Here is a 20,224-nt window from a genome sequence, read left to right as displayed (position 1 = left end):
GCTGGGATAGGCTCCAGCTCACTCGCGACTCTTGTGAGGATAAGATGATTAGAAAATGATGGGATGGGTCGATGGATGGATGAATGGAGATTCAAAGAAATAAATCAAAAACTGGGGATGAACTTACTACAAAAGGCAACAAGGCAGGACTTAACAACAGGGACTGGTTCAGCAAACACAAAAAAAGGAACTAACAAAGGCGGAAAGAACCAGGAAACGTAAAAAAATAAATAAAAAGCAATTGACAAGACAAAGAAAACACCTGAACAAGACACAAGTGGCTGAGGGGTAAACACAAGGGACCGGTTGACGAGCACAGGTTGACACCAAAGCACCAAAGCCTTATAAGGCAGACATGGATAACTTAACAATACAAAATCTACTCAAAACCAAACAACGAAAAACACATTTCATGACACACCAATAATGTGTCATGAAATGTGAAGAACTTCTCAAGAAGAGACATTACACATACTGTGTAATGTGAGAAGAACTTCTCACATTCATGTTAGGTTCTTTGAAGATTCTCATTTGTTGTTAAATTTGAATGGTTCATTGTCCATGTGTGCCTGGGATTAACCGGAAACCACTGCGTGTGTGTGTGTTATATTTTGTAACACATTATTGGTGTGTCTCTTTTAAAAGAGTCGAACTTCCATGCAGCACATTCACCCCTCATAGCCTGCTTCAGGTAGTTATCTGAGGTAGCCTTCATTCAGAGCTCACAGTGGCAAAATGTCACTGACACCAGAGCCCCCTCCCCCAACTCATGCCCTCCACCTGCGCATGCAGCTGCAGCCCAAATTGTTGCACACATCGTCTGTGAGTGATCGATCGAGCAATGTGCACCGACACCAGCAGGTTGTGTCAGGCAGACCTCCTTCAAGGCCCTCACTGTTCATGACAGGCAGCAGCATCCCCCCCGAGACATTAAAAGCAGGGCAGATGAGAAAAGAAGATGGGGGGCAGTGGAGCAATATTAACGGGAAAAAGAAACGACAAGCAAGAAGGCCACATATATTTTAACATGTATAAATACACATACTGTGTATATGTTTTAAATCCTTCAGCTAAGATGTGTACTGTATTTTTCTTAAAGGTGGAAGTTGGGATTCTCACAAAATATAATGGGAACTTGTACGGTAGAAGAGTGCCCAATACTGTTCAAAGGCAGGTTTAATATTTTCATTAATGTCATTTTGAAACAAGAAAAAACAAACAAACCAATAACAATGATGAGTACTCCTTGACAAGGGTAAAAAAAATAAATCCGTTACAAAAAGAAGAGCAGTAATGAACCATTAGAGTGGAGGTACCAATACTGTCCACAAAATAAACATTTCTAAACATTAGGAAAAACATTTATGTTAAAAGAGCCAATAATGAAACCGAAGTGGAATGTTTTCAAATAATTTATTAGGAAATTTAAGAAGGTTTTTATTTTCTGCAAAGAAATAACATGACAGGAAAGTGAAATTCTGAAAAGGTTACAGTCTTGACAATTTCTTTTAAATCGAAGACCCAAAACTACGGTGGTAGTGTGGAGCAGTTTGAGTGTCTATGAAAATATGAAAACCTTTTTATTAAATGTGGAGTGCTTTGTTCTTCTGCCCTTCTAAAATTGGCCAGCCAGTGCAACATCCTTTTCATTTCATTTAGAACTGTTTTGGTCAAAAAAATAGTCGTCACCTTGCTTTAGCTGTGACCTCCAGTGGATACATGTGAGGGATGTCAAGGTGACTAGGAAAAGCCACCTTCAACAACAACAACAACAACATAAGTTTGACAAATATGTTAATGTATTATTTAAAAAAGTCTAATTAAAATTTCACATTTGCAACAGAGGTACCTCCCCCAACCAAAAACAGCATACGATGAATATTGTACATCATTTCGGAAAACACATTACACACAAACCAGCAGGCCATCATCAGCACATTTGATTGTGTCTGTGTGTGTGCACGGCCGCTCAACAAAGTACTCCTTCATGTTCTTCCACCCAAAATATTCACATCTTAAAAATCACAGTTAAACAACATTATGACAAAGTAAGAAAACAGGATATTTTTTCCTCTCCTAGGCGAGGAGCATTTTTTCGTGCATGTGTCCCCCTGCCCTTCCGAAAAAAGTCAAAGTAAATAAAGACACAACCTCCCTCCGCTGAACTCACAGCAGCTTTTCAGTGAAATAACAGACTCAAGTGACGGAAAGAGAAATGCCTAAGCAAATGTATGACTGCTCTAACAAAAACATGGATTGAGATGTCCATGAAACTATCTCGCCATCAAAGTTGCCAATGTAAGGAGTGACGAGAAGAAGCTAACTTAGCACTTCTCCAAAGCCTCCCAGACCCTAAAAGTACAGTAGCTGCCCCCGCCCTTTAAGCCCCGAACAAAAGTGATATTATTTACAGTATGTTACAACATTGTGCAGCTCAAGTAAGCCTACCATGTAACTGTGACCATTGACCTGCTTCCTTGCTTTATGTACTGTATATAACAAGATTTTGTTAAAACCTACCACTACACATTTTCTAGAAACAGGATTGTTCACAAATTAGTTGTTAATATTCATTATGAACTTCTGACGGTTTTCGCAGTACAGTTCATAACCTTCACTTGGAGATTCAGGTTCAGAGGTCAAATAACCCGAGAAGACGAATTGCAGCCATCGCTCAAAATGGCAAAGTAAAACATGACCGAAAAGAGTAACACTAAAAATACAGCATTTGTATGTGTTTGCTACGGTTTGCTTTGTTTGCTGGCTTTTCGAAACATTTTCATGACTGATTTTGCTAAGGTGCCATTAGGGTTGGCTGTGTTGAGGTTGCCGTAAGAGGGTGATAGATGTGTGTGTGTGTGTGTGTGTGTGTGTGTAAGAGAGAAAGAAATAAGGGTTTAGCTGCCCCCACCACGAGAAGCGAAGTGGACAGAGCTTGGGCCAGATCAGCGCCAAAGCAGCTTCAATTCCCTCCAGCTCTCCATCCGTCAACAACTCTTGACTGAAATGCAAACAAACTGCATTAGTTAGAGGTCACATGTAATCGTGCCGTACTGCATCCTGCCTCCTAACGTGTAGAACAACTCACGTTCTCAGTGATAGCCGTTAGTGAAGGCCGTGGCGATCAAAGGGCCCTGTAGGAGGAAGCATGACAGGTTGACCTCCACTTCCTTTAAAGCATTTGACCATGATGGAGTAAATGAAATTTTGCTTCTCTGTGCAGTGGTAAAAGTCGGAGTTGTTTGAAGGTTGCTGCTAATTTTCGTTAGTCCATCTATGGCATTTCATATATTGTAGGGGTACATGATATTGGAAAATCATGTGATATGCGATGTGTGTGTTGAATATGGTAATTATTGCGCACCTGTGTGATAAGCATATTGGACGCAATAACAATGTTTTTTTTCTATATATTGTGCAGCCCTAATATGTTGGCATTAAGTTAGTATAGACTTTCATTTTGAAGAAATGTTATGGTTTGGTTGAACATTTATGTGTTTAAATATACTGCACAAGTTTTGTTTTTTTTTAATTTATTTTAAGTGTCAATTTTACAGTAAACTTTAATGAGGACTGATAAATAACTTGAAGCAAGCATGCTTTGGTTCTAATTTGAAGAAGAGGGCGAACAAGAGTGTGAGAAAAGGTGGCAGGGAATTCTTTTAAAAAGTTCATTTTGATCAATTTAAGTTTGTTTTGATGAATGTAAATGTTTTTAAACCTGTAGGAGGGGTAAAACAAAAAATATTTGAATGGAACATACAGGTCTGTCTGTCTATCGATCTAACTAGAGCTCTTGATGACTGGTTGTTGCTTCAAATTGAACTTCAGCGTAACTCTTTATGGCTCATTATAACACTTGTCCAAACTGGGCAGGGTGGTGCAATAGTTGGTATCTCACCCCAAGACCATGGCTGAATCCTGCACTCGGGACAGGACTTGCAGCACTGAGGTAACTGCTGACTGCTGACTCCTGAGCAGCTGTTCCATAAAGGTCCGCCATTGGGCCCGGGCTGCTGGTTCCCAAAAATCCAGCTGTGCGAGATGGGGTTGAACCTGAAGGTACCGTGTCACAACATCAGAGTCAAGTTCCAAATGTCTGTTAACATAATTCATTGCTACGTCTACAAATCAAATTCAAATTTCTACTATGCAAAGTGAACGCCCTACATCAACGCCCAGAAATGTTGCCAGCTTCACTGAGCCCGAGGTCATCTGAGAGGCTTTGACAGAAAGTGGAATGGCGTGCTATGGTCTGAAGAGTCCACATTTCAAATTGTTTTTTTGAAATCCTGGTCATGACCTCTGGGCCAAAGAGGAGGATGACCAGGATTATTGTTATCAGTGCAAAGTTCAAAAGCCAGTTTTTGTGATTGCATGGGGTGTGTTTGCGCCCATGGCATGGGTGACTTTGCATATCTGTGAAGGTACCATTAATGCTGAAACATGCTTACAGGTTTGACCTTTTTATAATCTTTTTCAGGGACTTCCCTGCTTATTTCATCAAGACAATGCCAGCCATATTCTTCACTGTGATACAAGAACATGCCTTTGAAGCATTTGAGTGTGGTTACTAGCCTGGCCTGCCAGCAGTCCAGACTTGTCTCCCATTGAAAATATGTGGCCGGGGCAATACAAAGTGCAAAATATGACAAAGGAGACTCTGAACTGTTGAGCAGCTTATGTTGTAAATCAGGTAAGTATGGGAAAGAATTTCACCTGCGGCGCTTCAACAATTTGTGTCCTCAGTTCCCAAACGTTTTTTGAATGTTGCTAAAAGGTTGGTGTTTGATTCTGTCTTGCTATTCAATGTGTATTAATGAGGCGCAAAATACATATTTTCGCAAACTGCGATGTGAAACCGCTTATTTCAAGCCTTGCACACCACGGGGGAACATCATTGAAGCAGGAAGGACCATGTTCTTTTAAAGTCTTACATTTATTACTTATTTGTTTACCTTGTATTTAAGATTTGAGGTACTATGCACAAATGGCTCAGGATTGATAAATGATAAATGCCTTATTTTTGTGAAATTAAATGTATATAAAAATATACCTGAAAATAAAAGTACATCACATCTCAAGTGACTTCACATCCATTACGGTGGTGTTGGCAAAATTGAAAAAAAAAGCCTAGCCAAAGGCTTCTGGACGTGTTTTCATTAAAAAAACAAAAACAAACAAACATACAGGTATAGTCAAAGCAAATAAAGTACAATGGTATAACTTGATCATGGTCAAAACGTTGCGGAAAATCTTACCTCTGACAACTGCTGCTGCCGCTGCTGCCATTGGTCCATACGCAGTGAGGGGAATGGCTGAAGACAAAAAATTTAAATAAATTCAAATGTATCAGTGTAAAAGCTAGTTTGTGTGTGCGCGTGCGTGCGTGTGTGTGTGTGTGTGTGTCAGTTTATGGGGTGTGTACCAGACAGACAACGTGCTGCTTGTAAAGTCCAAAGGAGGGACTAACTGACCTGTGAGTTCAGGGGGGTGGGGTGAAGTCAGAAGGGGAGTCCTCTCTAAGTGGAACTCTAAAACAGAAACAGCAGAGTGATTTTGAGTCCTAGACCGCACCTTTTACAGGCAAGCAAAGGACAACACAAACACCCCAGTAAGTAGTGGTGAGAAGTGTGAAGGAGTCAAACGAGGGCTTTCAAGATTCGAGGAAGGAGAAGCAGGATTTATTGGACGGAAAAATAGCTTAATGTAGACCTTCAATAAGGTTTGAGTGTTTTAAAATCTGCAGAAAACAACAAATCAGACCTAACACATATGAGTATGCTCATAAATTCAGTTTTTAAGGGGATTCAACTCATTTGCTATTAAGAGTTAAGAGGGCTGCCCTGGTGGGGTGACATGTGACAAGAGCAAATCTGCATCTGAGTGTATGGGTGTGAGCTCTGGATGACAGCAGCTTCTGCGTAAGTATAGTCATCACGTTTATGTATTTTATGGTACTTCTAGCAGTCCATAAAGAACTGAAAAGTGCATCAGTGACTGTGAATATCCTACACTACAGTAGGCGAGCTTCCGGAAAATGTAAGAACCCATTAAAAAAACAAAAACAATTGCTTAAATAAACATGATATTGCAGGGGTGTGAACAATGAAGCACGATATAGAAAGGGAACACTGTACATGCATAAACACCTTCACACATAGCGCTAGCACACACGTTCACAAGCAAGCGAAGCAGATGTGAATCCACCCCCTGATATTTACAAGCAGCAATGTAGACCCTCAGTTGTAACTTGTTTCTGTAAAGTAATATTTTGTATACCGTCGGCTGGAAACCTATTCGCTACATAACACTCACCTTTCAAAACGGTATATTTGTGTCGTCAAAGAGAGCAAGCCATTTTCAACACTTAAAGATTGGTCAATAACACACACACACGTGTGGACTGACCAACAGTATCGAGTATGAAAAAATATAAATTTGCAAAATTGTGACATTGGAGGATTTTGCCTAACTCCAGCGATGTGTGTATCTCTTATACGATACAGTTCTAATACCCAAGCAATTGAAAAAATAAGAGCGCTGTTAAAATAGATTCAAACTAGTTTGCTGTTCAGCAATGGGAAACTGAACTTTTGTACATACACGCTATGCAGAAGTAGTGTGGTTAAATACGACACAGGTATAGAAAAAAAATAATTCAGAGCATTTAAAGAGAGATGAACAGCAATAAAAGTTGAAACGTAATATTAATAATTTTCACAATAGTCAATCAGGGAAATTTTGTCAAACTCCTTCTGAGCATTTAATAGGCTTTATCTTGCTTTTCTTTCATGTTAGTTCTCATGACGTGAACTTGAATGTTTCTGTGTAATGTGTGCCACATCAAACTCTTTGTCATTCAGTCCTCCTACTCAGCTAACAGTGGTGGAAATGACATCGTCATCATGTGTCATGACGAGAGAGGATGTTACATTTACCAGGGAATTGGTAGGTATATCCAGGGGTGATGCCTGCATAGCTTCGACTGGTGTAGGTGGCAGTCTGGAAGCTTGGATAACCTGTGGATAAAACATCAGGGATAGTATTTAGGGCCAATACCGTTCACAGTCTGAGATTATAACTCAGTGTTACGCGATCAGACATACACGAAACATGGCACTGCAATATTATGATGGTTCGTTGTTAAACAAAACAAACAAATCAAATCTGAAACTAGAATGGCCATTGTGGCAAACAATCCACCCGTCCATCTTTTATACTGCTTATCCTCACTCAGTGGAAGGTGTGCATCTCAGATGACTGGGCGAGAGGTGGTGTACACCCTGGACTGTCGATACTGACATACTGTATAGACAAACAACCATTTAAATTAACATTCCTTAAGAATGAGAGGGAAAATACGCTGGGAGAACATGCAAACTCTACACAGAGAGGCTGGAGCCCGGATTCAAACCTCCAGCCTTTGAACTGTCAGGCAAAGTATGTGCTAACCACTTATCCAAAGCATATCATGCCAGTTGGGAACGGCACCAAACTGCACCTCAAAAACTACTGCTGTCCTAAACATGTGTGCATCATTAAATTAAGTAAAATGTAGGAGGGAATATATCACAGAGTTTTGCCAATATGCCACAAACTTGGTGGTAATTGGAAACTATTTAAAAGGAAATTTAAATGTGGCTTGTAAATCCCGGTACAGTATGATATGACCTGTAGATGGGCGATATTCTACACCCATACCTGTCAACTCATATGGTTTAGCCATACTTTATACGGATTTTGTGGTGAATCTTACGTGTATGGCCGTATCGCACAAATCATACGGATTCTGAAAATTTCAGTTTTTTTTTTCACCAACTCCAAATGATTTGGAGTTGGTGAAAAAAAGTAACGCAGGAATACAACTCTGAACACAGTAATGCCACTAAGTAGAATGATGTTTAGACATTAACTAGACATTGTATTATGGAGATCTACAATAAATATCGTTGAAAAATTTGTGGGTTTTTTTCTGCCGTTATTTTGACATATAAAATGCTTTGGTATGTTATAAGGATTGTTTGCTGACTTTATAATGATTTTTTTTGGTAGTTTATACACGTTGGCGCTCCGAAAAGTTGACAGGTATGTACACCTGTCACCTTTTTCTTGATAAGACTATGCGTTGTATGCATAGTCATACAGCTAAGGATTTGTGTAAACACATCCTAAGTAGTGAATTACGAAGAAAGAAAGATGTTTTCGCCAATCGTTTGATTTGAAAGAAATTCTGGGAAAATGCTGCAGTTATCTGACTGGCCAGTAGATGGGAGCTTTAGTTCGTCTAGTTAAAAGCTGAACAAACCGGCCCACTCAGAGATTAGTGATCAGATTACTTTGACAACAGGATGTTTTGTTTTAGGGAGTTTGAAGAGCAGAAACGATTAAGTGCCACTTGACTACTTTTAGATATTCATACGTGTTTTTTTTTAAAGACGTATGGTAAATGTCTGGCATTTGAGGGATTTTCTCAGCATTTCAATATGCCCCATGTGATATGGGGCATATTCATATTGATCCTGACTTGAGCATTTGTTTGAGGTGCGACAAATAATGAGAATGTACTGTGTGTCATTAGTATAATACACATTTGGTGGTACATAAATAACATTGAACTGACCTGCACTGAACAATGTACTGGACAGACTAAAATCTTGTAGATATAGAAAGGCACCCAGGGAAAAACAAAGTGAAGCCCAGACAATGTATCTTGGCACCTTTGCTAACCGCATTTCTGAAATTTAGATCGAAATGATTGAAGCAACATGGTGGTGAAGCACACGATCGGTCGAGGAACCCTTTGATTGGTCCGCCTCCTTCTCATCATGTGTCATGTGACCTTCAAAGCAGCTAAGGTCAAGAGTGCAGGAATAGCTTTTGAGAAGTGCAGATGGGAGGACAGCTACGAGATCCCCCTTGTTCTGATCGATAGGAACCTACCCAGCATACCAATCCCCAGCATGAAGGCGTCCATTCCATACGGCATCACCCGAGAGCGCCCCCTGGCCGAGCCAGTGGGAGACATCACCTCCTTGGGTTGAGCTTTCTTGCACTCCACCTGTTTCCAGGAAAAACACAATGAAGCAACTTTCTGACGCTAAATGACGAGTCCAAAGTTCTCACCATTTTGTTGTTGATCTCGTGGAAGTGGATCTCGCAGACTTTCTCCACCACATCCTCGTTCTCAAACGTCACAAAGCCAAATCCTGAAGAGGACGAGGCAAGTGCGTGAGCGGAACATTTCACACAATGTTAGGGCTCAGACAGTATGATTTTATGCACACCGCTACAGCTAATAGACCAGAGTAATCAGTTGTAATAGCTGCTTAACCCCCCTCAATCACACTCACATGCACACGCACGGGCACACAGACACTCATCCACTCCTCCCTCCCTTCCTGGCCAGAGGGCCAGGGCAAAGCTGGTAGGTAGGCTGTCACAATCGATCAGTCCCAGGGTGGGGAGGAGGTGCTTAAGGAGGCTTTATCCTGATCCTGATTAACGGACTGGCTAATTAGACTAGCCCCGTTTGTCTCCTCGAGCTCAGCCCACAGGAAGGAGCTCTGCAGGGGAGGAGGGGGAGGGGGATCAATAGATAGCCAGGAAGGACTGGAGGAAGAGTAGTAACTTGAGGAAGGGGTTGACAGGAAAGGTAGGAGTTGTGGCGAGTGAACAGAGGAGGTCGGCCCGCCTCACCTCTGTGTCTGTTGGTGGTCTTGTCGAACATGAGCATGGCATCGTCGACCTGGAGGGAACAAACAAGACAGTTTTACACTACGCTTACGTTCTCTCTCCCCTGCCACACGGCATATTGCCTGACCTCAGCCCTTCTCAAGTTCTGCAGGGAGGCTCTGCAACAGATGGACAGACGCACAGAGAAAGGGAAGGGGGAGGAGGAGGAAGAAGAAGAAGAGTGGAGGCAGGCGGCAGGTTATGAAAGAAGAAGCAAAGAGAGCAAAATATGAAAGAACCACTCGGGAGCGAGGCCTTGCTGGGTATGTGCCCAGTGCACATAATGGGTGGCATGCAAAGCTGGAAGTCACTGCTGAAGCACCAGCTCACAATCCCCCTCAGGGAGCACATAATCTGCCCCCTTTCTACCCTCCAAAGTTTGACATTCCCATGGCAACTGTGCAAAAAGTGCTCATGAAAGGCCCAAAGCCGACATCAAATATGGTTCATGAATGCAGTAGTGGGAGAGTGCTCGTGAGAGCAAGGGAGACACAAAAAGAGAAATGTGGCTGTGTAGAAAGGTGAATCTTACAGGCAGGTGGAGCCTCGATGAAAGAAGGGGGGGGGGGTGATAGTGAGAGGAATAGCGACAGGTGGAGATCTGGTGAAAGAGAGTACAGCGAGCTGTAAGCGAGTCGGACGAAAGAAAAAAAGATTGGGTCAAAGTGGAAAGGGAGGAGAAAGAAAAGACAAAGGGAGAGGGAGAACAAAGAGGCCTGGAGGTTTTGTTTGTTGGCACACTCAGCCATAATTCCTTTTCCTCTTCTCCTTTTGACCTCTCCCACCAGTCCGGCCTCCCTTTATCCAGCACAGACACAGGTGTCTATTCATACACACACACACACACACACACACACAACTTACGTCAAAGTCGACCTGCTCTTTTTCTACCTGTTTACGCTAAGCACAGGCGGGAACAGACATTTGGTAAATGAATCAGTGTTCTCTTGAACTATAATAAGTGTACTGGATGCTGCAGTGGATATGATCCATACTGACGCGCACTACATGTGTATGCCAACAAGAGAGAGGGGGGGGGGGGGGTTGTGTGCGTGCGCGTAGAGCGCCAAGGGCAGTTTGCCTCCAGAAAGGTCAAAGGTGAGCGAGGAGTGTCAGTATGAAAGCGGACCTCAAATCATGGCTTCCCTCCACTCAAATGTTGGCCCATCTGCACAGAGTGTGCTCAGCTCATTTTATCAGCTCCAACGAGTTTGTCGGTCCAAGAGGCCAAGCGGTAGGTGCCTCACATCTGTGTCAAGACATCCAGGACACACTTTGTCAAAGAGTTGTGATCCCACAGTCAACAAAAGGGAGGGGAGGAACTCCACAGTAACAAGCAGGAAAAGCGCCCTGCAACCTGTTTCAATGCTGCAAAGTGTGTTGACTTGCACATCATTGCTCAATATTACAAACTGTGAGCGCTTTAATGGTGTGCCGCTGGACAATATTCCCTCTGATGCTTTTTTTTCCCCACTTCTCATCTTCCCTGTTATCCCCGGCCCATCCCTCTCCACACTCCTTTGTCCTCGCCATGACGGGACACAAAAGGTCCAGTGAGGCAGTCTAATCAGGAACTTCCATGGATGGCTGGAGCCCACATTTCACCGGCCATCCCTTGATATCTCTCTCGGCAAAAATTCATCTCGCTGCTATGATTGAGATGGGAGCTCGGGGAACCTGGAGGCCATATACCTTTGGCACTGCAAATAATGTGATACCCTGTTGGAGATAGGATGGATGGCAGACAGTTTGCACAGGTCCGACTTTGAAAAAGTTGGAAAGATTTGTGTCCACCTGTTACTTGGGGAAAGGTTGGTTGAAATTCATGTGAACCATCTGGAAAGTTCCTATATGGCGGGAACCTTGCGGCCCAAAGAAAGGAAATATTTGCCCGTCTTTGTGAAGGGGCATAAGAGCTTTTGTAAATCTCCCCCACACCCCATCTTTGCCCCACTTCCCTCTCTTACGCCTCCACAAACCTCTCTCAATCAAGCCCTCCCTCTTTTGTTGGTGCCTTTGTTGGCCCATCATCTATTCTTCGCACTATGCCTCTGACACCACTTTGTGTGAAAGGATATGAAAATTCGCCCACACTTTGAGGACCTCTGGTCAAACATTTAAGGGGTGTGTTTGGAACTTTTGGCAAATTAGTCAACTTTTAAAAAATGATTTCTAAACTCAAGATGGCCCCCCCCACCAAACACACACGCACATGCAAACATCCCATGAACACCACCTCGTCCCCCCCTCCTTCAGAACAAAACCCCCTTACCCACAGAATTACTTAGGGACAATGGGCAAGCCAGGTCACCACGGTAACGGGTCAGGAGGGGGTTGTGGGTAGGAGCAGCTGTTACATCAGATTAATTCAGATTCTGATAATCCCTCCTCCTTCCTCACCATCACCATACACTCACCACAAAACTTTTTCACCCGCCACCTCCTCCCCTCTGCACACTTGCAGTATCCCCCAAGTTCGCCTGCTGCTCGGGCCCTGAGGAGCCCCTCAGCCTCTTTAGTTTTCCCCGGCGACCCTCTCCAACAAGCGCTTTCTTTCTGTCCCCACGTTCTCGCCTTCCTCTTCACAGTAACTCCTTCGCTTCCGAGCACTTGTCTGTTTTCTTTGGTGAATTCATTTGTGAGAACCGGCCAAGGTGATTTGCATTCGGAATACTTGTGTCCCACCGTTTATCGATCAAGGCCGCTCCAGCATTCCAACAATCACTCACCTTCCCGAACTGGTCAAAGTATTGCTTGACATCTTCTATGGTGGTGTTCACCGACAGGCCTCCCACAAAGATCTTCTTGGTGCGAGTCACTAACTGTTAAGCGAGCAATTAAAACAAGAATTCACTCAAATTACTTTTCACTAACTGGCGTTCTATTAGTGCATATGAGATTGTTACCCACTGACAAAAGAAACTTTTGAAAAAGGATCTGAGCTTTCTTATTTGTAGCAAGTACTGGATAATATTCTACAAACATAAACCAAATGACTGCAAAAGTAATTCACTATTTTTGACTCTGAATATAAACATCTCTCAACCAAAAAGTACATTTTCAAAAAGAGCAGAAATGAGGGATTTTGCTTTTTGGTACAAGTATATGTCAGCCTTAAAACACTCACTGAAAACAATTCATCTCACACATCCATCCGTTACATCAGTTTTGCATGCGAGTTGATTTTGAAGCCACTTTGTATGTAGCAGCCACATAGGCTTGCTTGGGTACAGCCTGCACTTAACACCTGTAATTATTTGGGTTCTTTTCTAACAGGATTGGTCACACGGCAGCAGGACAAGCAGCACGTCGCCACATAATCCATTTTCTTTTTGTTACGTTGATTAAAAAAGAAAGAAAAAAAAGATCACCAGTACATTGAGATTGTTATGACTTAACAAGATCTGACAAGAACTCGGTTGCCTGGATATATTTCTGTTGGTACTCAGTTTGGAAAAGAGATCAGCCAGATTTGCAGCTCTGACACCGGACAGCATGTTCTCACGTCCGAGCTTCATTACAAGCTCCAGATAGTAGAAAGTTTACATAACACAGTCTGCATAACAAGTAGCGCTTATATGATGTCCCACTATTTCAGCATTATATTTCGTGAAACTATTATTTCACTTAAAAATCATATTATTTCCTTACCACATAAATGAGCATTATAATACAACTCTTTCATGATCTATTTTATATCTTTTGTATTTGTTTTGGGGGGGGGGGAATGACATCATATTTCATAATGGACCTCCTTGTACTTTTTATTTTCGGTTAAAGAAATGTAGATAGCACCATTAAGTCATCCTACACTTGCATGCTATCTCGATACACCACAAAATTGGCTATGACGAGGCGTAATGTTATTTTAGGTGCTATTAGTGGCAATAGACTTGATTCATGAACAATCACATCACGGTTCGCACTTAAAACGTTCATTAGAGTTGATGGCTTATTGCCTAGAATAGTGCTTGGCAGTTACAGTAAATGTACATGAGATTTAACTCACCTTTGGCTGAGCCCTCCGGGGGAATGCGACTTTAGGATCAATCTATAGAAGATAATACAGAGACACAGAAGCCCGTTAAGTGATGTGTCATGAGGGGCGTTGCGGTGCTGGCCGGGTGCGCAAAAACGTACCATCTCTAGTCACATGTTTAATCAAATCTTATCACCTTTCAATATATCTTAGAAGTTACCAGTTGAATGTACGTGTATTTTGTTAAATCAGTGGCCGTTTGTGAACAAAGCCATACAGCGAAGTTTCTAGCAGCAAATACAATGCCACTGACGGGCTTTATGCAACAGTGAGAAACACACCAAAAACTTAATCAGAAAAATTGAGGCCTCTTTCTAACATACTGATGCGAAATCAAAAGCTACTTGATGCTACTTAACCTTGACAAGAACTGCTCATTTTTTCACAATTTACAGTATCTGTCCTGCTGTTTTTCAATAAGGGCACTGTGATTAAGTCCAGTGTATGCATTTTAAAATGTAACAAAATTTAAACCAAACACATTTTACCTAAACCTTCAATACAGCAGTTTGGGATGCCTTGGTAATTTACGAAAAAAAAATGTTAGAAAAATCAAACATGCTGAAACTTTTGAACACAACGGGCATGCCTGAATTAGATTCGATTGCGCTTTTTATTGTGTGTGTGTGGTGTGTGTGTGTGTGTGTGTGTGTCTGTTGCGGCGCTCAGGTGGAATGCCTGGGAATATCCAGTGAACCCCTGCCTCTCTCGTCACCACCATGTGACATGTGAGCTCGTGGAATCTCACACGGGTACCACAATCACAAACCCACCTCACCTCTGTGAGGAGAGCTTGAGAGGAATCGGGGGAAGTGTGTCAGAGAGAAAGAGAGAGAGCAAGAACGAGAGGTGGCCAGGTTGAGGAAGACAGGATAGAAGAGAAGGGAGCTGTCAATCACACCACAGCGACAGCAGATCCAACACATTTTGTTTGTTTGTGTTAGTTAGCTTTTTTTTTTTGCCTCCTTCAACTCATGACGAAAACAACGCATGGCATCGAGCTCATCTTTCTATGTGGCCATGCGCGCTTTAAATGAGAGCATCTGTGATTCCGGATGTTTCTTTGCTTTGTAGTTCCTGGGATCCGCTTCGTATTATTATTTCTTGACCAATGTTAGAGAGAGCATCACACCGTGACATGAGAATGTCAATAGACACAGGTTGCATTTAAGTCTATGCTGATCTAATAGAGGTAGAGATCAAGACTACTCCACACTGTACCGCCGTTACGCCAACAGATGGTGAGGCGATACGGCGCTAAGATTAGTTTGCGACCATGAGAGGGTAAAGTTAAACTACAGTACAGTAGAGAGCTAGAGCCTCTATGGTAAATCACATGCGTTTACCAGAATGAGGACGACAGCGTGTTTCTACTTGAATACGACTCGAGATTGCCACAGGTTTTTGTTTCTCTTCTAAAGAGTGAGAAGACTAAAGGCTAAGACTGGAGGATCAGATGCAGAGTCTACTGTTTAGTTTCTATAGTGGCTAGACTACTCTGATAGTCACCTCCGGTCACCAACCCTCCTGATGGCCAACACTCCTGTGCACATTTAAAAAAGACACACAAACAAACAAAATCAAACACAGCAGCACACAGCGCATGAGCGGGAAGGAAATAGTGGACATTCAACAATGACTGTAGTCATGGAAGTGATTTGTGTGGTGGAGAAAGGTTTTGGAGGGACGCATGCAACATGAACAAAGTCGAAATTAGCACATTGTGATCTCGTATCGCGAAGCCTTGTGCGTGCAGAGACGGAACCTTACTGCAAGGTAAGAGAGATGACGCTGGACGGAATTGCAAGAGAGGTTTAAGAAATCGCCTTGTGCTCTGAAAAAGTCTACATAGCCCAATTCAAATTCCAAGTTTTTGTGATATAGAAAAGTACATAAAACATGTCAAAACATTTCCTAGATTTAATGTGACGTCTGACCTGACTGAGTCCCAAAAAAAACCCAAAACCGTTAAGTTTCACAGAGGAGCAGAATCATCTGCGATAGCACACCCTCTTGAAACTGGGATGAGGCTGTAGTCAGAATTAATAAATCACATTCAAACTTGAATTAAATGGGAGTCAGCACAGTAAGGACACATTTTCAACCATTAAAATGCACTGATTAAACTCAAATAAATCACAGGTGTGCCAGCAGGCTTTTCATTCATTCATTCATCATTTTTCTGCTTTCTAGCGATAGCTTGAGGACTTTGCGCTAAAACTGCATTGTGGAACTGTTCAATATTCCTCCACTGTGTCTAAGGCCGACGAAAGCTGATATAAAACAGCACCAAAAGACGATGCAGCAGCCAGTATGCTTCACTGCTTGTATGCTGTTCTTTCGGTGATGAGCAGTGTTGGGTTTGCAGCAAACATACTGTACATTTCCAAACTACGGCTGCAAAAATGTTAGGAAAAGCCTCCTAAAACATCTGAATTTTATTTTGGGTTGATTGGAGGCGCTTTCAATGGCGACAGGTGCGTGCTGACTCCAATTTAACATGAGTGTGAATAGTTTAATTCTGAACACAGCCACATCCGCAGTTATAAGAAAGTGTACACACTTGCGCAGGCATATTCGCTCAGTTGATTATTCTTACTTCCTCTCTCTAATTTTGGATCCCATAATTTGAAGCATTTGAACAGGGGACTTTTTCCATCCGCTGTACATCCCAGCTAAAGTGTGCAACAGTTGGCCTGACAAAGGAACACACTCCAATCCTATTAGTTAGGAGAGCCATACTAATCGCAGACAGGGGTTGCTCCCCCCGTCGTGTTTCTGCTGGATTGCTAAAACAGTTAACGAGACGTCGAACTGACTGGAAACTTTGTTCAACAAATGTGCAGTTAGTATCGAACTAACCCAGTTTAGAGATGGCAGGAAGCTGAGGGCCAACTCAAAGTCTTACACTTGCCACTATGTGTGCCCCAACGCTAAGAGTAGCGATAAATTGTGTATTTGCTCGCCAGACTCACTGCTGTGCAAAGGTCCGCTCATTCCAGCAGCGCCAGAGCGATTCAGTCGGTCACAGCATGGCACATTCTTTGTGTTGCCACTGGAGAACCTTTTCTCTGCCCTCGCTAACAGGATAACCTGTCTGTATGGGGAGGAGGGGGTGGGGGGTGGAGGTAGGATGAGCAGCCTCCCAAAAAGTCCTCCTGTAGTGACCACGCAACCCATTCGGCTGGTCGAGAGTTCTCTCAGTCAAACCCGCTCCCAAAGGTTGCCTCCCACACCACCACCATCCACTGCGGTGAACAACAACGCTAAGCAGTATCAACACTGGCAAGTTGAAGATTAAAACAAAAAAAAAGAAATGGAATCATTGTCAATGTGTTATGAACAATGGCTTTATCGTGAGGCAGCAGGACTTAATGACCTTCAAGCTCCCTGATTCTGCCTGTTTATACTGTCCTGCAGGAGCCAAGAAATAATTGTAAATGATGTGCATTGTTACCGGCCTCTTTTTCTTTTGTGACAGAGCTATTCTTCAACAGTGGGCAAGCAGGGGGGGGTCACTATGGAAACCAACCCCATGGCGATTTTGTGGCGTCCAACCATGGTGGCACAAAGTGTCACAGGCCTTGTCCCTGCAAGTGACACTAAAGAGCCGAACGGAAAAGACAATAAAAATTCATTTTCAAATTGATAGTATTGTAAATTTCTCATGCCTGTGTGCTTTCTTGGAGTTTCTGGTGCAACTTTTTCTCTTTGATTTCTTCTCCACCTTATCTGGAGTGGGTGCATCGTTCAGCGCACAAAAGGTGGAAAAGCAGTACGCTCTCCTTATTTCGATACAGTGACAAACGCGCTGCCATCACCACTCCCAGTGACGTGCGAGAGAGAGAGGAGGGAGCCGTGGTCCCTATGCCGACCAACGGAGTCACATTGTTCCCGAACGGACGCACATTCATCACTGAGACGCACATGGACTCTCATGCGTGATTAAAACATCCCAAGTTAGGGTTGTGCAGGTGGAATAACCTGTCACGTCTTTATCACTTTGGAAGTGCTACCAACTTTATTTGGTGCAGCCGTCACACCCTGATGGTCTCAGGTTGCATTTGCCCGTTCTGCTGAGAAACTTTTATTCCTTAGGTCATTTCCACCCCTCGGGAAAGAAAAGAAAAGGCAGACACAGAAGAAAAGTTTGTTTCCTCTCCAGAGAAGCAAATCCAAGAGTGGCAAAGGGGAAGTCAACCAGCTCAACTCTCCTTATTTCTATGGATATGGGCGCCGTGTGACATTTTGCTGAATGATTGGCAGAAAGCAAAGAGATTGGCCCAAGTGTCTCTACTGTCACTCTATCATGCAAAAGCTTCCAAATCGGAGGAATAGCGGCAGAACATCACCCCACATAAACATTAATGGCACAGCATTAGAAAATCCACTAATCAAACAGCGGCCAATGAGATTAGCCAGGGGAAGGAAAGACAGAGAACTTACTGTTTTAGAGTCCAACTCATGCCTGGTTTGGGCCAAAACTTTATCCACGCCAGCCTGATCCACGAAGGTGACAAATCCAAAGCCTCTGCGGACATCGGGGGAGGGGGGGGCAGTTCCGGTATTAATGACAGTGAAAACTATGTTGACGCGTAACGATATGTTATGAGCAGTGAGGAATCACGGAGGACAGATAAACTTTCAGAGCAGATGCCAAGCTCACCTCGAGCGCTTAGTAACCGGATCTCGCATCACCATACACTCCTTCACCTCGCCGTACTTGCAGAAGTACTCTTTCAGACCCTCTGGGATACAAAGCAACAACAAGGGGCACATTAGTGGAGAATGGTGCTGCCGACTAGAAGGAAATATGAGATGAATTTGTATTTTTCGGCAAACAAAACTAACAAGGGATTAAAAAGGATTAAATGAAAATAACCAGTAAAATACCTGTCACATTTTTAAAAACTAAATTAGGACTAACTCAATTGTCACCAGACTTTGAATCACCGTACAGATTCACATTTTTTTTAAATATATAAATTCTGAAAGGGTGCATTTATTCAAGTCCATGGAAAAACCAAAAAATAAACAAATTCAACATTAACAAGTGGAAATTTGAAGAACTGTAGATTTTAAACAAGTTCATGCCTCGTTGCCTTAATCCATGCAGAGTATTGAAGACATTTGAGAAGATGTACCTTGTGTTGTTTGCCAGCTGAGTCCACCTATGAACATTTTGCTATGGAACGAAAGAGAATATTTGCATTTTAGGCAGTGGGATTTGGTAAATTGGATACTTGCGTGCTCGCAGAAAACAAACAAAGTTGTTGATGAAACTGGGGTTTCAGTAAATGTGACATGAAGGCTCCCAGTGTGGGGGTGTGCGCTCCTCGGCCTCCCCGCAGAAAGCAAGGCTTGTTCCACAAAACGTGTGTGTGGAGGGGGTGGGGGGTGGGGGGGGGGGGGTGCAAAAAAAGTTTTCTTTTTGACTTACCAGGGGTCGTGAGGGGAGTCCGTGGTGGACAGGTTGTTCTGGCTCCCTTCCGTGTCCATTCTGTGTGGTGGTCGTGTGTGTGCGGGTGTTGCTGCGCCGAGGGTGTCCGGGACCGAGGCGTGCGGGGGAACAGGCGGGCAGTGAGTGAGAGGCTCGGGGCGGGTTTGGCCCGTGGTGTCAGAGGGGAGCGGGCCAGATGCGGGCTGGGACAGACTCCACCTCCTCGTCGTCCGCGTCCGCGTCCGCGTCCTCTACTCCGTCCACCCTGCTGTCGCTCCCTCATCCCTCCGCCATGGGACGCGGCGCCACCGTGGGGCAAAGCCATTGTGAGCGAGGAATCCTCTTCCGGTGTGAACTTGAAAAATAAGACTACGTTCTCGCCATTCCGCACGCTGAAATACACTTCGCTCTATGAATTGCTTCCAAAGACAACTTTTGTATGTCAACAATTATATTATCTTCACAATAATGGGGATTTGTATAAAACCGGCATGGTGACAGCAGTATTTTCTTTGCCAAATTACTCAAAATAGTGTTCCAAATGATCATGCAAACAGTTTAAAAAAAAGAACAGTTTTAAAGCAGTCTGTTGTTGATATTAACATAGTACTGTAAAATAAGTCTTGTAGCCCTACCCCATAGCCCAGGCATATGAATAAGATGGGAGTTGCTGTCATATGCACTAAAAGCCAGTCGGTACCTGCCAGAAATTCATACACCTCCTTCAATGAAGCTCTCTGCCTCATGACCATTTTTTCTTCTTCTTAAGTCAAGTGCATTTATGTATTTTACACATACCGGTATGTTTCTATATTGTAGCCTTTTGTCACAAAATATTCTCAAAATGCTTCATACACCCACAGTTCAGAACAATCAACCATCTCTGTCTTTTTAATCAATTTTGGAGGGATGTTCAGTTCTTGGTACGAATATTAACGCCTTTCATCAAAGATCAGCTGGTATAGAAAATGGATGGATAAATGAAGATTGTCATAGCATTTGCGTCAGTC

The 20,224-nt window shown here is 43.1% G+C and overlaps 1 protein-coding gene across 1 annotated transcript; it reads right to left on the bottom strand.

The window, feature by feature from the left end:
- Positions 1-1,394: 1,394 nt before the first annotated feature.
- On the bottom strand, positions 1,395-19,528 carry msi1b (musashi RNA binding protein 1b). The gene is made up of 15 exons (XM_052067582.1): positions 19,215-19,528; positions 18,919-18,959; positions 18,441-18,522; positions 18,221-18,305; positions 13,745-13,786; positions 12,465-12,557; positions 9,700-9,748; positions 9,127-9,209; positions 8,944-9,061; positions 6,942-7,022; positions 5,478-5,534; positions 5,262-5,318; positions 3,902-4,056; positions 3,089-3,134; positions 1,395-3,001 (listed from the first exon to the last, which is right to left on the bottom strand). Exons 1-14 carry the CDS (start codon positions 19,271-19,273, stop codon positions 3,093-3,095), a joined length of 1,044 nt encoding a protein of 347 aa, XP_051923542.1. The 5' UTR covers positions 19,274-19,528; the 3' UTR covers positions 1,395-3,001; positions 3,089-3,092.
- Positions 19,529-20,224: the final 696 nt, after the last annotated feature.

Source organism: Hippocampus zosterae, chromosome 6, assembly GCF_025434085.1.
Source record: "Hippocampus zosterae strain Florida chromosome 6, ASM2543408v3, whole genome shotgun sequence".
Taxonomy (NCBI): Eukaryota; Metazoa; Chordata; class Actinopteri; order Syngnathiformes; family Syngnathidae; genus Hippocampus; species Hippocampus zosterae.
Note: the sequence above shows the minus strand (reverse complement) of the source record. Positions and strands in the feature narration are given on the sequence as shown.

Excerpts from the sequence above, each read along its gene's own strand:
- msi1b (XM_052067582.1), bottom strand. The coding sequence starts at position 19,273 with ATGGACACGGAAGGGAGCCAGAACAACCTGTCCACCACGGACTCCCCT. Across the intron at positions 9,062-9,126 it reads ACGAGATCAACAACAAAATG|GTGGAGTGCAAGAAAGCTCA; the intron begins GTGAGAACTTTG and ends TCCTGGAAACAG. Across the intron at positions 7,023-8,943 it reads GCTGGGGATTGGTATGCTGG|GTTATCCAAGCTTCCAGACT; the intron begins GTAGGTTCCTAT and ends TTTTATCCACAG.